Raw genomic sequence first — 18106 nt, 5'->3', positions numbered from 1 at the left:
TCATAGATTTCTTCCTTCTGGTTGAAGACAAGTGACTGTGGATTGTGGTAAATATATAAAAAAAAAATGCATGAATGTCTCTCTCCATGTATCTCTCCATGATAGCAACCACTAAAAGCAGCTAAATTAAATTTCCAAAACCGACATTTAATTAATTCACATATGAAAAAGTGAAAATTTCTCTCTATTTCTGTCTTGCTACCTCTCTACTTCTTTCTTACACTATTTTCACTCTCTGGCTTTGTCACTGTTTCTCTCAATCTCTCTTTCTTTCTTAATTTTTGTTTCCTTCCCTTGCTCTCTGTGGTGACACCATAATATTGGATGGATACTCTGTGGTGAACTTAGGTGAGACATTGGCCATAGTCACACAGAATGCATGGACAGACATGCATCTATAATTATTATGTAATATATAATACAATAATTATATAATCTATATATTTTTGTGCTACAAGAAAAACAAAACAAACAAAACAAAACAAATCCACTTCAATGAATATTTTATTGTAGCTAAAACATTTTTTCCCCTCACTTCCTTAGAGATTATACTTGGAAGTAGGATCTCATCTCTGATGACTCAGAGTAGTCACAAAATATGGACATTTGATCACCTTTGAATAAATCCTAATACTTTTTTTTTTTAAATAGCTTTTTATTGATAAAATATATGCATGGGTAATTTTTCAGCATTGACCCTGGAAAAAACTTCTGTTCCAACTTTTCCCCTCCTTCCTTCCACCTCCCTCCCCTAGATAGCAGGTAGTCCCATACATGTTAAATATATTAAAGTATTTGTTAAATACAATATATGTATACGTATTTATATAGTTGTCTTGCTACACAAGAAAAATTGGTAAATCCTAATACTTAGTGACTTTTCAGAACAATTGGACCAATTCATAGATATATACATTGTATTACTGTTCCTCTAATTCTCCATCCAACGCTATTTACAGTTTTTGGGGTCAATACTGTCAAATTGATAGCTATAAGCTGAAACCTCAGAATTGAAATCTAATCCTAAATTCTTTAGCATCTTAATAAAACATATTTTCTGCCTGAATAAATATGGCAAGAAATCTATTTCACTCACTGCGTAGAGCTGTTCATTTAGGAATGAACAAGTTTCCCAAATCCACAAAGATCTTTCCCATATTTTCTTGCCTCTCCAAATGTTGCCAATCATACCCTAAAGGCTTAATGAAGCCATCTGACTTGTGAATATGAAGCTGCCGACCCAGGAATAAATGCCATTGTGGGGTAGGGTTCATTTTTTTTTTCTGTAAAAGTTTTAATTAGATATATGATCATGAAAGAATATTATTTTGCTATAAGAAATGATGAACAGAATGGCTTCAGAAAAACCTGGGAAAACACACATGAACTGCCACAAAGTGAACAGAACCAGGAGAACAGTGTACATAGTAACAGCAATTATAAAGATGACTAATGTAAAAAACTTAGCTACTCTGATCAACACAATGATCCAAGACAATTCCAAAGAATGGTAGACTTCATTTTTAAAATGCTTTTTGGTTTCTCAGATCCAGAGGATCAAAGGATTTAGAACAAGAAGAAACCCTAATCTAACTTAAATGCACTGAGACCCATTTAAGTTAAATTATTTTCTCAAGACCACAGCAGTACTAGAATTTCAACCCATGTCTTCTGAGTCCAAATGTAGGGATCTTTCCATTATACCTTGCTGCCTTGCAAGGAGATGACTAGGTGGAAAAGAAGGATCCAATATGCCTAAGAAGTTGTCTGCTATCCCTAGTCATCTTTTCTTTTTTCTTCCTCACCCTCCATATAGCATTTTAGCTAAAAAAGGCTAAATATGGAAAGCATCAGCACTAGTACGTCTTGTCCCAGTGCTCTCTATCTAAGTCATTTCCTCCTTATTTTAATGCTTTTACCTTTCTTCATAGATCTGACAAAAACCAATCCTATTTTTTATATTAAAAGCCTTTCCATATTGGTTACATTTATAAGGTTTTTCTCCTTTGAGGTTTCTCTGATGTCTAGTAAGAGATCTTTTATAACGAAAAGCCTTTCCACAATGGTTACATTCATAAGGTTTCGCTCCAGTGTGGATTCTCTCATGTCCAGTAAGAGCTCCCTTTTGCCTAAAAATCTTTCCACACTGGTTACACTCATAAGGTTTCTCTCCAGTGTGGATTCTCTGATGTTTAGTAAAAGCATCCTTTTTTGTAAAAGCCTTTCCACATTGGTTACATTCATAAGGTTTCTCTCCAATATGAATTCTCTGGTGTTCAGTAAGAGAGTCCTTTTTTGTACAAGTCTTTCCACATTGGTTACATTTATAAGGTTTCTCTCCTGTATGAATTCTTTGATGTCTATTAAGAATTCCACTTTCTGTAAAAGCCTTTCCACATTGGTTACATTCATAAGGTTTCTCTCCAGTGTGGTTTCTCTGATGTACAGTAAGAGCTGCCTTTTTTGTAAAACCTTTTCCACAATGGTTACATTTATAAGGTTTTTCTCCAGTGTGGATTCTCTGATGGATAGTAAGAGTTCCTTTATGACTAAAAGTCTTTCCACATTGGTTACACTCATAAGGTTTCTCTCCAGTGTGGATTCTCTGATGTCCAGTAAGAGCTTCCCTTTTTGTAAAAGTCTTTCCACATTGGTTACATTTATAAGGTTTCTCTCCTGTATGGATTCTCTGATGTCTGTTAAGAGCTCCACTTTGTGTAAAAGCTTTTCCACATTGGGTACATTCATAAGGTTTCTCTCCAGTGTGGATTCTCTGATGTCCAGTAAGAGCTTCCTTTTTTGTAAAAGTCTTTCCACATTGGTTACATTTATAAGGTTTCTCTCCTGTATGGATTCTCTGATGTCTGTTAAGACCTCCACTTTCTGTAAAAGCCTTTCCACATTGATTACACTCATAAGGTTTCTCTCCAGTATGGTTTCTTTGATGTACAGTAAGAGTTCCTTTATGACTAAATGCCTTTCCGCATTGGTTACATTCATAAGGTTTCTCTCCAGTGTGGATTCTCTGGTGTACAGTAAGAGTGCCACTTTCTGTAAAAGCCTTTCCACATTGGTTACACTTATAAGGTTTTTCTCCAGTGTGGTTTCTCTTATGTATAATAAGAGATTCCTTTTTTGTGAAAGACTTTCCACATTGGTTACATTCATAAGGTTTCTCTCCAGTGTGGATTCTCTGATGTCCAGTAAGAGATTTCCTTTCTGTAAAAGCTTTTCCACACTGGTTACAATCATAAGGCTTTTCTCCAGTGTGGATTCTCGCATGTGCAGTAAGAGATTCCTTTTTTGTAAAAGCCTTTCCACATTGATTACATTTATAAGGTTTCTCTCCTGTATGGATTCTCTGATGTCTATTAAGAGTTCCACTTTCTATAAAAGCCTTTCCACACTGGTTACATTCATAAGGTTTCTCTCCTGTGTGGATTCTCTGATGTACAGTAAGAGTTCCTTTACGACTAAAAATCTTCCCACACTGTTTACATTCATAAGGTTTCTCTCCAGTGTGGTTTCTCTGATGTACAGTAAGATATGCTTTTTTAGTAAAAGCTTTTCCACACTGGCTACATTCATAAGGTTTCTCTCCAGTGTGGATTCTTTGATGTACAGTAAGAGTTCCTTTATGACTAAACATCTTTCCACATTGATTACATTCATAACGTTTCTTTCCAGTGTGGATTTTCTGATGAAGAGGAAAACTATTTTTATATTTGAAAGTCTTTCCATATTGGTTATATTCAAGAGGTATGTAGATTCTTTTATATCCATTAAGAGCCCACCTTTTTTTGAAAACTTTTCCATTTTTATTCTGCTCATAAGGTTTCTCTCTACTGTGGATTTTCTCAAGTATATCACAGATATCTTTCCAAGTGAAGTTACCAGGACTATCACTGATTATGCTTTGCTTGTGAGTTTCTACTACAGAAAGAGTTAGCTCTGGAGTACTTTCCTTCATTTCAAATCTTATTTCTCTTTCTGAAAAAAAAAAAAAAAGACAATAATAAAACACATACAGACACAACACTTCCACACACACACATTTATATCCTGTTTGCTCTATCAGAAGAATAAAAAATCAGTTTTTTTCTATTTCCCCAGCTAGCCATTACATGTTCATAATCAGTCACTTAAAAATAATACGAGCTCACATTCTGAGTATGATTTAATTTCTAATGAGCTTCCTGCATAAATACATTAGATCGTTACAGTAAACCTGTGACAATAGGGAAAGTGCATTCTCGCTATGTGCACAACTCAGGCCAAGAGCTCGAAATGTTTGAGTGAGTTGAACCAAATCCCAGCAGCTGAGACTGGAATTCACATTTGGCGAATGGTAAAGCTCTGACTACAGCATTTGATAAATTTTCTCCACTTTCAATTTTCACCTTTCCTTTCATTGTCTGTACTAACCCTAACCCTAACCCTAACCCTAAATGCGCACTTTCTGGTGATCACTTTCAATTTTATTTATTTATTTTTTCTACATTATGTGAGATAACATTCAGAATACTAATACTCATTTTTTGGTGTTTCTTTTTTTTTGTATTTTAGCTGATGCATAAGTGATTTTGTTCTGATCCTTTACTTTTTTTAAAGATAGCCATTACTTATTTCTTTAAAAAAAAATCATCATATCCCTATGCATATCTTTTAACAAACACAATTTTTAAAAATTTGTGAAATTATCTATGTCTAAAAATATGACCTCATGCAGAAATTTGAGTTAATCATCCTGTGGCATTAAAGAGTAGAGCATGTTGTTGTACCTCTTTAATTGAGACAGTGAATCAAGGGTTCTGACCCCAAAATTTGTTTGTGTTTTAAATGATAAATTGTTCTCTAGGACTACAACTCTGTTCATATATGTACCTTAAAAACTAATTTTCTCTGTGATTTCAAAATATTATGATTAGGAATATACTGCTTTTGGGGATTATGCCATGATTTCATTAAACTGTGACTGTTTTTTCAGTTTCTCAACTTGACATCAAATTCTAAAAGTCCAGGAAGGTTGAACATTCCTGTACAAATAGCCATAAGCATGAGAAGACCCTCAGTGTCTGTCTCTCATTGCAGCAGAATAAGTCTTTCCTTCTTGGGTTACCTGGTAATCCCATCTCATCAAACCTGTAGTCATCAGGTAAAGGTATTATTTGGATCTCCGTTCTTGCAGCAGTGCTGGCAGGCTATTTGCAAACCATGGTCACTAGGATTACACAGTAGAGACCATCATGAAATCATCATGGAAAAATACAACCTTTCTACAAAAACAGACCTACAAGTGTCATTCATTGAAATACTGAGGTTGCTTTTTAATTTGAACTTATCCTGTGGTTATGTTCCTCTTCTTCTATCTGGCAGTTTCTTAAAGGAATTGGTTGGCAACATGGATTGGTCCTTAAGTAGGAGTTCAGTGATAGTGTAGCCACTTTACCAGTGATAGAAAAAACAAAATAATATCTGAAGAAGCACTTGTCATGAGCCAATGAAAATATAACTCTTTTTAATAGTAATTTGCAAACAATTTTGACTGGCTAGAGTTTTTAAAAAAAATCAAATTCCATCTCTCACGGGTGTTTGTCTTTCTCTTTTTCACCTCATACATGTGTGACCATTTTCATGTTATCTGTTTCAGAACAGAATAGAGCTGGAGGTATAGTGGAGATAATGTGGATAGGGCCTTGAATCAGGAAGACCTGCATTTTAATCCCATCTCAGAACCCAAGATCCAATGACCAGCTCAAGACACCATTGCCAAAGAATATCTGAAAAAGAATTCCATGGCTAAAACGTAGCATTGACTTAAGGGTAACTCCATGAAGTTTCCAGAAACTAGAACTTTCATATTCCTGTTGGTACCCACTCACCTGGAGAGCAGCTCCTCAGGCCTTCTTGGTCCAGCAACCATTGTGATTTTCTTTGATTAAAGTAAGAGATCACATATTCTCTGGGGACTAGAAGTCCTGGAGAAGGAAATCAGTTAGGGAAGAAGATGGAGAGAATTTTGTCATTTAGTTCTCCTGAGGGAAAGAGTGAAGATCCAGAGCTACCTCCATTTTGAGATTCATCCCTTTAGGTTCACACATATCAGTCTATTCTTATCCATTAGTGCTTGTCAAACAAGGAACTCCAAATAGGATGTGCCCCATTCTGCTGTTGTACAACTTGTTCTTAGAAAGAGCCAAATGCTCTTTCCCCACCTCTTCTCCTTTTAAGCTCCATTCTGGCAGAAACTTTTAAGCTGGGTAAGAAGAATTATTGGGCCTGAAAAGCCTTGAGCCTGATCAGTAGGGACCTTAGTCTTGCCACCTTTCTTCATAGAAAGACAGACAAATCCTGTAGTTTCCATTATGCATTATCTAGAAATTATCTAAAAATTTAAGGGAGCTGGTAGTACAGTACAAATAGACATTGTATACCTGAGTTTAAATTAAGCCTCGGACAATTACTAACTGTATACCCTTCGGTAAATCAATTAATACTTTGTTTGCCTTAGTTTCCTCACCTCTTAAGTGGGGATAACAGTATCACCTAACTTGGAAGGTTAATATTACATTAAATTGGCATATTCTGTTTTGTCTTTAATTTATAAACAAGCATTTCTACAACATAGTACCATGAAAAAGATGATTGAACATGAAACTGCAAATCTACAAGGTACAACCTGCTATTCCTTCCAAATAGACAAATATTAAGTAGATTTTTTCCTTTTACTTTGTCTTTCTCATGCTAGTAATGGCTACGATTACATGCATACATATATCCACACATATACATATACACAAATACATATATCCACACATATACAGACATAGGTGTATCCATACATACACACATATATACACACACACAGAAATACTCACATGCATACATATAAACATATACATGTGTATACATGTGTAATATTCTGTTATACATATATCTATTATTTCTTTAACTGGGATGGAAAAAGAATCTTTATTTCCTTCTCTATCTATATTTGGATACTTAGAATAGTCAAAATAGCTCATTTGCTGGAAGTTGTTCTTATATAATATTGTTGGGAATATATTGTAAAGAAAGCTGATGGCACAAAGTAAATGGCACAATTACTGATTGGCAGTAGTAGTTGAAAAGAAATGCTTATTCCCTTCCATTCCTTTATGATGGAATTTGAGGACAATGGGAAGGCAGATCAAGGACACACTTCCTGTACTGGGATTTTGGGATACAAATTGATGCTCATTACAAGGAAGAATATTCCAAATGAAGAACCATCCCAAAGAGGAATGGTTGTAAGAAAAACCTATTATGGGCCAATTCTGAACTTGAAACAAAGGATTCTTACAAGGCACTAAGTCAGTGGAATTGATAGAGACAATAGTTATCTAATTCAGCATGGTTCAGTATGATTGATTTAATCCTAAAAGGAGATGTTATGGGCCAGAACTTGAAACAAGGTACTAAGTGGAATTGAGGAGACAGTGGTTAAATCTAGTTTAGCATTGATTTAATCCTACAACAAATAATGGTTTCCTAGCGATGTAATGATTGGTATATACTCAGTGTGGGGTATATAAGCAAGAAGCTCTCAGAGCCAGAAGGACACTAGAAGTTCTCGGAGGCTGAATCAGATTCATTCCATTGTGCACCTTTGTGGGGGCTGGAGGCTGAAGCACAAATCTGTGGATTTGGAGAGATTCCGAGGGCAGAGAAGGAAGGCAGGAACTCAAGCCCACGGAACCAAGGAGAGAAAGAGGCCTCAAAGAAAGCTACCTGGGCCCGAGAAAAGGAGACAAGACTTTAAAAGAGACAATAAAGGATTTGGACTTTAACCCCTGGCTGTACTTGTGGGGATTCCTGAACTGAAATGAAGGCTGCTCCCAGAGACCCCAAGAAAACCTCAGCAGAGAACATTGCATTTTAGAGAGAACATTACAAAAACCTGCTTGAGCAATTTTCAGAGCTTTGGAAATTAATTTGTGTCTAAGTAGAGGTGAAACAAAATAACCTCTGAGATTACTTCCATGTCTGAGATCCTTCTATCCTGATTTGATCTTTGACTTGAAGCTGCCTAAAATTGGTAAGAGACAGCTTCAGGAGTAACAAAAGACACCCTCAATTTCCTATCATACAGTGCAAAACAATACAAGATCCTGTCTCTTGGACGCAGGAGACCAGCACTTTCCCCATTCTGATACCCCCTACCCTCCCAAACCCTGAATCCAAACATACTCCCTTTGATTACAGATTCAGAGTTACCCAGGGAAATGTCCTTACCCAGAGAGAGCAGGTTCCAGGCATTCTCCAACATGACCTCCTTGTACAACTCCTTCTGAGGATCATCTAAGAGGCCCCACTCTTCCTGGGTAAAGTCCACAGCCACATCTTTGAACATCACCATCTCCTAAACCAATAAAAATCATGAGATGTAGAACTGGAAGTCCCTTCAGATTCAGGAATCCAACCCTCTTCAATTTCCAGAAGGAAAGTGAAGCACAGAGAAGAGATTTGCTTAAAGGTCACACCATTTTTGAGTGTGTCAGCTTTTGGAACCATGGTCTGTAAGAGTCTTCTTGAATTTTGAGAAAAGCATTTATGAAAAAACTTGAGAAATGCTTCATTGGGGAATGCATCTCCTTGTGGAATCAGGAAGAAAGTTTGTGCTTTATCTGGGAGGTAGATGGATCTGGGGAGAACTAGAGGGTGATGGGAAATTTCTTCCTCAGCAGAACTGATTCTAATGAAAATTCTAATGTTCTAACAAAAATTATGCTAAGAGTTGTGAGAAGCTGGTAAGTACAATATACTCTGAGAGAAAAAAAAAGTTTTATGTGATCATTTAAAAGAGAACAGAATTAGAGAAAAGAAGTATTTTGTTTTCTGAGAAGCTGGAATAACATATTATCTGGTGAAAAATGAGGATTCTGAAGAGGATATTCATCAGGATCTGGACTGTACTAAGTGGTAGGAGACAATTTCTAGTGAAGTCAAGTAGAATTACCTGTTTTCATATTGAAGGCCTGAGGTCACTCTGGATATGATGTTGTTATGGGCAAAACAGCTCACATTTGTAATTATTTGAAATTGCTTTCATTTGTTTAGAGCACATATTCCTTAATTATGATATTTTATTAGGGAAGAGCAAGAGTAACTAGAAAAGAGGCTTCCTTCCTTCATTAAAAACCAATTCATGTGAACAATATTGCCAGATTCTTTATGAGAAATAAATGTTTTAAAGAGATGCCTTGAAAGCTATCATCTTGGGAAAATAAGAATCATGAAACTGAGTTAAAAAGTCCATAGACCGACTAAATATCGGAAAGGATGGATCCTTATTCTTGGCAAGGGTTATCTATTTTCCATCCTGCTACATGGCCATCATATATTTGACCAATGTACTTTCATTCTGATGGTTTTCCATTTCATTTTTTTTTCCTTTTCTGTTGATGTGATCTATGGTGTAGGGTTTGTCAGCAAATGATGGCAGGCATCCAAAGTTGGGGTTCGGTCATGTGAAGAATTCACACTGGCCACACTCTTTGACAAAAGATAGATTTATTTAGAGGAATAGGTTACAGGCAAAATGAAGGGATACAATAGACACAAGAATGGTCAAAATGAAACAGTTGGGAGAGCGTATGAAAGAGTTTTTGAGAGGAACTCCTAATTACCTAGTAGAAAGGGAGAACCCCTAAATCCTAAATTTCTTTTTTTTTAAAATTTAAAATTTTATTTTATTTAATAATAACTTTGTATTGACAGAATCCATGCCAGGGTAATTTTTTTACAACATTATCCCTTGCACTCGCTTATGTTTCGTTTTTTCCCCTCCCTCCCTCTACCCTCCTCTCCCCAAGATGGCAAGCAGTCCTATATATATTAAATATGTTGCAGTATATCCTAGATATAATACATATTTGCAGAACCAAACAGTTCTCCTTGCACAGAATCCTAAATTTCTTAAGGAAAATATAGCAATAATTTCAAGGTTCTGTGACCTTCAAATGCTGTTGTTCTAACAATCCATCAAGAATTTGGAAGTTTTCTGGCTTTAGAATCAGTGATCCCAAGGTTCCCCTGACTTTAGAGTGCTATTGTTCTGACAATCTGTCTGTCAATGATTGCAAAAGGTCTTCTGACCTAGGAATAGAATAATATTTCTTCCTTAGACTTTAGGAAATATACATTAGGGATTCTGAGACTCTCTAACCTTAGAGTGCGATCGTTTTGACAATCTGTCAAAGATTTCAAAGTCTTCTAGCCTTAGAACAGTCCTATACACATTATTGACTGATATATAGATAATCTGTTGGTCAGTAATAACCAAGGTCCTGAGACAATAATGAATACCAGCCCTCAGACCTACCTGATACTGTAACCCCTGAACTTTGGGGGTCCCCTTCTGAACCTCAACACCATGAAGCTGGGGCATTCTCTTAACTGCCAGGCTAAATCCTGAAAGGGCCTTAGCACCTAAAAGAGTTACTTAGCTGTAAGGAGGAGAAGTGCGGATGAGAAGCACAGTGGAGTTAGGGGAGATACCATATGGCGTGAGGGAAGGGGAAAGGCACTACAAGGCAGAATGCCATGGAGGGCTGACCCAAAGGAAGGTAGCAGCCATGGTGTGCAGTTTCAGGAGACCCCAAAAGGTTGGGGTCACAGATCAGTGTCACGAGGGGACTAATAAGAATTTGCAGGCTTGAACCGATATTCAATCAAGAGACAAACTTTATTATCATTGTGATGCAAATCTAATTAGTTTACTGAACTCCTTTATGTTTGTAAGCTGCCAGTCAAAGCCATATTAAGGCATATTCCTTTAATGGAAGAACAATAGGTTTCCCCAAAATCCCATACTCAGGAGTCACCTTCTGTTTCTCTCTAGATGGGTCTCTACATTCCCTATTCTCTCAGAATCCCAAAATTCTCAGGGGACTCTGGATTCCGTAAAGGGGTGTGGTTGATTTCTACATGGCTTAGAGAAATCTAGGGAAATCCATTTTACACTTTAAATTTTCCCCCTTCCCAATATAGCAATTCACATAGGGAGGAGTGCACAATTTAGGGGGCTAATAGGAGCTATTGCTATTTTGTTCCTAGGGCTGTGTCTCCATCTCAGGTCTCAAGTAGTTTACTACCATTTCAAAGATTTTGGGCAGTTTAGGAGAATGGAGTTTTTGATGTGGAAGAAGAGTTTTCTTCCAAAAATGTGACCTAAATTACTGTGATTTAAATTTAAGTTGTATATGATAGAACTGCTTTCACTTGATGCAGTTGGATTTTTAGTAATATGCATGCATTCATAGTGAAATATTGCTTCTAGAAGTTTAAATCTGTATTTGATTTCATTTTAGGTAAAAAACATGGTTATTAAAACTAAGTTCTCTGATAACATATCTACAGAAGTCTATGCTTGTACCTCCTAATTAGTGTATGTTGGGTAATTTGTGAAAATTATCAACTATGCTTTAAAATTTTGTCAGCTTTGCTGGGCATCTGTATAAGATTTATGAAATTTGGTCCAAAGTTATTTAGAGATTATCTGTATTGTGAATCTTAGAAGTATTTTTTTTTAAGGTGGTTTTAAAAACAAGGGGCAAGAACGATTGATTGTAAAAGCAATTACTAGTTTGAATGGAACATTCAGTTAGAATCTCACAAATTAAAATATTAATTTTTACAATAACTTTTTTTTTTCAGTTGGTGTACATGTTAAAATCGGAAACTCAGCTGTAAGTCCCATGAGCTTCCTGCCCATTTTTATGATAGGCTATGTTCTATCTGACTGTCACTTGAGAAAATTGTGAGGTGGCTAATTAAGTAATTTGGGGCTATTGTAATATTAAAACCTAGAATTGGTAAGTAGTATTGATATGGGTTATGATGTTGGGGACAGAAAGGACAGCAGAGTGGGATGTTGAGCAGGCACCCGATGATGAAGTTCAAGGACCCAAATGATGTAGATGATGAAGACACTAGATGATGACAGACACCAAAAGTTGGGTTTTGGCCATGTAAAGAATTCACTGTGGTCATTGTCTTTGGTGAAAGGTAGATTTCTTTAGGGATGAGGTTACAGACAAACAGAGAGGTGAACATAAAAAGTGGTTTTAATAATAATGGAAAGGGCAAGTTCCTGAGTGGAACCTGACTTTTGCCGGGAAAAAAAAGTGGTAAAGAGAGGTAAATCCACTCACTGGAGCTTACGCCCCCAACCTTCTCTGTCTCTCTTGATGGTTAAATGAACTTTCTTTAACTTTACTTGCTTCTGTTATTTAAAGAAATAGCTTATGGTTACATGGTGTTATTAACTGAATATTTACTTTTCTTTTTCAAGTCTCTGGTTGTTTTAAGGCAAAGTCATTTGGGACGCTATATCAAATACTACTGCTGAGCAATGCAAGGAAATTCCAGGAAGTTTGTTAGATTTCTGGCTCACTGCAAATTCTCTGAAAATTGTAAATTATCTAGTATTTATGAAGTGCCTCAGGGACTCATTGTTAAGGAGTATGATAGCAAATGTGATCTATAATTTTCTTGAAGTTTCTAGAGCACGATTTCAGTCTACAAACCTGCATCTGATTTTGGCTGTGCTGTTAAGGCACATGGGATAGAGAGTTTAGGATGTAAAAACTCTGGTTAGTGAAACTTGCTATTGAGATGAAATCTCTTGGGATCATTACTGATACTGTTTTGAGTTTTGACTTTGGCAAGGATTATCTGAATGAAGTTAGTAACCTGCCATCTGAGAGAAATAACGTGAAGTTACTCAAACAGGTTCCTGAGCAGTCCGTAAGGTGGGATAGTTAGCTATTATAGTCAGGCCCCTGCTTTCTTCTGTTATATCAAATTTCTATGATCAGAGTAAGTGGCCAATGGAAGCCATAAGCACAGTTCAAGTATGTAATATCTTGTTTTTGATCTGAAAATATGTAATCATTATATCTTATTATGAGATAAATAAATATTTGGCCTAGTCATCTATCTGTTAGGTGGATGTGTCTGTATGAAATAAGATCCTCAAAGGTTTCAAATAATTGACTCAACTGTTTATGGGATCTAACTTAATCTATTGATTAATAAAAATAAAATGGAAACATCTTTAGTATGGTTTAGATAAGAGGATTTTAGTGTATTCAAGTTTTCTTGGAGGGAGGAATTTATAGATTATTTTGTTACATCAAAGGAAAGTCAATTTTATTTAAGTTTGTTACTAATGTAGGAATAACATTTGCTTGTATAATGTGTCCTGCGGCAAACAGGGTTTCTTTTGAATAATTTTTATATGAAAAGCTGCTGATCAATCTATACTGGCCTATCCCATACCATCCTACACAGATCCTGCAAGAAGGGTTTTTGTTAGAATCCTAGTGTTAACTCAATGGAGTTGACAAAAACAGTGCTTATGTGCTTGGGTTTACACCTTTGGAGTTCACACCTTTGGGAGAATTCACATATTAGAGCTCACACATTTAAGAAAGTTTACACACTGGCTCACACATTGGAGTTCACAAGTCGGGAGATATCCAAGTTCACACCTCCCACAATCCCCCTCTCTCAGAGGAGGAGTCAACCTTTGGGTTCACACCTTTGAGAGATCATATATAAGAAGCTCTCAGTCTCAGTGAGGGCAGTTGGAGATATTGAGAGCCATAAGTCAGTGGGGAGATTGAGAAGCCAGGAGTCGGAGTTGAGCTAGAGGCAGAAGCTGCAAAGAGCTCTTGGAACCAAGCAGAGAGGCCTCTAAGAAAACTAACCGGGCTATTCTGGAAGAGACAATAAAAGACTGTACTTTAATCCCTGGCTGTGTTTGAGGTGATTATTACTTATTAAACTAAAGCTGCCTCCAGAAACCTCCCCAAGAAAGCTGCTCCCAGAGAAAACCATCATATTATACAAAAGAAGAGAGCACCACTTGCCTAGGGGGAAAAAAAAAAACACTGGCAGAGGGGCTTTGCACATATGACTCATGTAGACGTCTAGCTTAATCTCGCCTTTGCCAGGTTAATGAGCTCCGTTAAGGAAGGATTTTGTGCATATACCTCTGTTATTCTGATGGGATTCCTCCTTTCTGAGAGTTGCTCTTAGTTGTCTCTATTAAGAGAGATGATGCCTGATGAGCTATGCATAGAATCTTCAGGGAAGGTATAAGCACCCCTCCCAAGAATGAGGGACAATATTAGGCAATAAGTATTTGGGTCCTAATAGAGGAAAAGAGGTTTTATAGAACTGTCCAATTTTGAATAATGTCGGTAATAGGTACAGATTGAATAATGTCAGTAACAGAAAGATTTGGAAACAAGTTAAGGATTTAACGAAAGTAATAGACACCAATACCTGGGTAGAATTGGTAAAATGCTCTGTACAGACTCTGAACAAAAAGCACTTTCTATGTTTTTGCTGTCGGCTGCCCCTTGCCCATATACTGCCATTCTCTTTAGGTATGGAAAAACATGAGAGTAAATTCTTCCTGCTACCAAAATACCACGCCTAGGTATTCCTCAGCTCTGGAGATCAATCAACTTGGCCCTCACAGCAGGGTGAAAGATTGCAAAATCTGGGGACTGTAGGGGCAAGTACCCAAGTCAGGAATATACCTGAGGGTAGCTCTGGCAATTACTCAGGGATGAGCGTACCCCAAGCAAACCTTGGATGGTATATAGAGGCAACACTCTCAAACCTGCTTTTCCCGGGATCTCAGTGGGTACCTGTGCAGCAACACAATTGGCTATTCCTTTTACCCTGACATTTGATGAAGAAAGTAAGACTGAATCAGGAAGAATCAAGTTAAGGATAGTAACGGATGAATTTAAGGCTAGGAATCTAGTTCTGGATTTGAGTCATTACTACTCTGGTGAGTAAATATTATTGAATAAGTTATTTAAGAGAGGGAGTGAAGAGAACTGCCCATGGGGGAGAGGCTGTAATAAAACAACACTCAGTACTCCAAAAGCAGTAACGAGACCAGCCCAGACCTTCCCTCCAGGAATGCTGCAGAGTTCAGCTCTGTCTTCAAGTTTGAAATGGAGAAATGGGCCAGAATGAGCAAAATAAGGAGCAAAACAGACCCTCCCCATGATAAGCACTATTGTTACGTGGGACACTGAGGCAGAAATGCAGAAGAGGGACTCCTGTCTCCAAGCCCTATCTCTTTGTTTGGGCATAAACCCAAGCTGACTCTTAGAAAAGGAAGAGCAAGGGTAGACATGGTGATGAAGCAATGGAAGAAAGAATCCAGGAGTTCATTAGACCTTGTCCACACAACAAACTTTCTACAAATTTGTGTGGGCCAAAGGGCAGCCACGAGGCAAGGACAAATACTGTGGCAAATTCAGGAGACTTAAAAAGGAGAAGAAAATAAATGGAAGGCAAAGGGAAAACAAGTTAGCCAGAAGAGACTAAGACCAAACTCCCGTCTCACCAGACTGTCAGAACGCCATTGAAAAGCAGTTGAGACATAAGACTGCAAGCAATCTTTAGTCCCCACATATCTTTTTTTTTCCTTTGGTTGAGGCAGCTGGGATTAATGACATAGGTAGCAAGTATTAAATGTCTGAGGCCAGATTTGAACTCAGGTCCTCCTGACTTCAGGGCTGGTGCCCTGTCTACTGTACCAACGAGCTGCCTCCTTCTTCCCCTCACATTCCCCCTTTCCATCTATATCACACCTAATTCCATACACAAAGCACTGCCAACTTCACATACCATCTTCTGTGTCTGTGGAAGTGCTTGTGACTGCTGATGGTGCTCAGATTATGGATGGACTTCACTCACCTGAGGAAGAGGCCTGAGGCTTCCAGGACACATTCCCTCGGGCTCCAGGCTCCCTCTGGAGGTAGCAAAGTATCCAAAGTGATTCCATTTTGTCAAGTTCCTCCATCTGTTCCCTGGCCTTTACCTCAGAGACCACTGCCCGCACCTTTTATGGGGCCACCAATGAAGCAGCAGCTAAAGCTCTTACTAACCATGGTCACAGCTAACTGGGGGAGACTTTAATTCTAAGTCTCTTTGAAAACCAAGAGAAAGTCCTAGAGCTCCTGGCAGAGTCCCTCCTCTTTCTTACCTCTGCATAGAAAAGCCCATTTTACCCACTCCATCATCTTAGTCCCAGGCTGCTTGTCTTGGTGTCCATAGTCTGGGTGACCACTATTTGGGACCCTCATAAATAAACCTTTTAATTTTTTCTCAAATTTTGGCATCTACATTTGACCCAGTACTTGCTTGGGCCAGGCTTTGGTACCCTGGAGACTGAACTGGAGAGGGAGAATCATCCCAGAAGGGGAAAGGGGTTTCCACAGGCAGGAAGCAAGTCTACAGAGACTTACAGGGGGTGATCCTGTCCTGACCTCAGGGGAAAGGCAGGAAGCAGGGAGGGTAGGGCCAGGATTGAAAAGGAAGATGGTCTGAAGAGGAAAACCCATCCCTTCCCTCCCACTCCTCTTCTTCTCCTTCCTTTCCCTGTCCTCTTACATGGGCTTGGGATCCTGGGTAGAAGGAGACTAGTCAATGCCTCCTGAGTCAGAGCTCTCCTCCAATTGGTCCTCTGTGCTTCCTATATCCCCTCTCTCCCCAACTAAAACATACGTAACTCCAGATAATAGAGTGACTCCTGGATGTAGGAGGGAAGGATGCCAGGAAAAATGGGGAGGGCTGTGGAATGGAGCCACCAAGGAATGACCAGAGCAAGCCTGAGACAGGAAGACAACATCCAATGAGGGATTCAGCCCCTGGAGGCTCTGAAAGAAGAGGGGCCAGAGAAGCAAGAGGTCTGGGACGTGAGAGTAGTATCTGGCAGGTAAGATGGATGAATATAAATCATGGCAGGCAAGTCAGGGATCCTGGAGTGACAAAGATGCTCCAGAGGGACAGCTGATCCTAGGAAAGCAGGGAGTCTATGTTCCAAGGTTTACCTAGGAGGTGGCGAGGACAGCTAGGACTCTGGTGGAGCCTGGGAGCCCCATGCCTGGGACCTGACAGGGAACCGGCCCAAGAACCATGGCTTCAGGTAAAGGGGAGCAGCAAAGAGCTTTGGTCGCTATGTCCAGGGTGAGGTCCCGAGGTAGGAAAACGGGACTCAAGGATCCTTAAGAAGGATTGGGTCTGAAGGAGGACATCGGAGTCTCTCTGAAAGAGGAGGAGACAGGGAGATAGGATGCCCAGATCCTGATCAGAAGACTGAAATCAGATCTACTGGATTCCTGCGGGCAAAGTCTGAAGTCTGATAGGCAAATCCAGGCAGGGTGAGCCAGGAAGCTGGGCAAGGGATTGGGAGTCTGGAAAAGGGTTAGGGGTGGGAAGCTCATAAAGAGGAGGGCTTGGTAGAAAGGACCTTCCTCGTAGACTTGGAGGACACTCACTGGGACGTCAGAAGAAGAGACCCAATGGCAGTAAGTATGGGGGATGTCGGCTCAGACCTACCTGGGAACTGCAAGCACAGGTCTGGCTTCCAGAAGACAAAGTGATCGTAACTCCAAGGGAAAAAAGGAGAGTGATCTGAATTACAGGGGAGAGAGACGACTCTCAGCTCAGGGACTTCCTGCTTCCTGTCAAAACAGGCTGGGAGGGATTTCCTAGTCCCAGGAGCTCCTCCCTCCTTGCCCATCCCCCAGGATGGTTGAGCTCTTTTCATTCAGTCACAACAAGGGGCAGGATTTAAGGATTTCTCACTGTCTCTCCTGCTTGACCCTGGTTCCGCGCGCCTCCCCCTCCCCCCGCATCTTCCCTCCTCCCTCCGGTCCCCTGTCCTGCCTCCTCCCTCCTCCCCCCACCCATCACACAAAACGCCTCCTAGGCCTAGGCTCACTCTCCACCATGGCTCCAACTCCCCACCCGCCTTGGGTCATCTCTGAGAGCTTCTCCTTCCCAGTGCCTCCAGCAGCTCTTTCCCTCCCAGACTTATCTCCTCCTGAGCAGAAAGACTGCTCTGCTAAAACTGCAGACTGAGCCAAAGCAATAGATTCTATACTCTGAGCAACTGGAAGCAAATGTTCTTGGGAAAATGAGAGTGCTAGACACCTTTTGTAACTGTAACACCAGATTGGATTGTCCTGGTTCTCTCATTGTCTTTGTGATCTTTGACCCTCTACAAGCATTCCAGATTTTAAGGCAA

At 39.2% G+C, this 18106-nt stretch overlaps 1 protein-coding gene and 1 long non-coding RNA gene across 3 annotated transcripts in view; both read right to left on the bottom strand.

Annotated features, from left to right (window-relative positions):
• LOC127547250 (uncharacterized) overlaps positions 1–17738 on the bottom strand; it is a 42622-nt gene extending 24884 nt beyond the window's left edge. For both annotated transcript variants that reach the window (XR_007950109.1, XR_007950110.1), the window contains exons 1-2: positions 17416–17738; positions 8275–8401 (exon numbers count right to left, since the gene is read on the bottom strand). This is a non-coding gene — a long non-coding RNA (uncharacterized LOC127547250). The remainder of the gene's footprint in view (positions 1–8274; positions 8402–17415) is intronic.
• Positions 1274–5991, bottom strand: LOC127547242 (zinc finger protein ZFP2-like). The gene is made up of 2 exons (XM_051974031.1): positions 5883–5991; positions 1274–3990 (listed from the first exon to the last, which is right to left on the bottom strand). Exon 2 carries the CDS (start codon positions 3968–3970, stop codon positions 1916–1918), a length of 2055 nt encoding a protein of 684 aa, XP_051829991.1. The 5' UTR covers positions 3971–3990; positions 5883–5991; the 3' UTR covers positions 1274–1915.
• Positions 17739–18106: the final 368 nt, after the last annotated feature.

This window comes from Antechinus flavipes, chromosome 2, assembly GCF_016432865.1.
Source record: "Antechinus flavipes isolate AdamAnt ecotype Samford, QLD, Australia chromosome 2, AdamAnt_v2, whole genome shotgun sequence".
Taxonomy (NCBI): domain Eukaryota; kingdom Metazoa; phylum Chordata; class Mammalia; order Dasyuromorphia; family Dasyuridae; genus Antechinus; species Antechinus flavipes.
Note: the sequence above shows the minus strand (reverse complement) of the source record. Positions and strands in the feature narration are given on the sequence as shown.

Excerpts from the sequence above, each read along its gene's own strand:
- LOC127547242 (XM_051974031.1), bottom strand. The coding sequence starts at position 3,970 with ATGAAGGAAAGTACTCCAGAGCTAACTCTTTCTGTAGTAGAAACTCAC.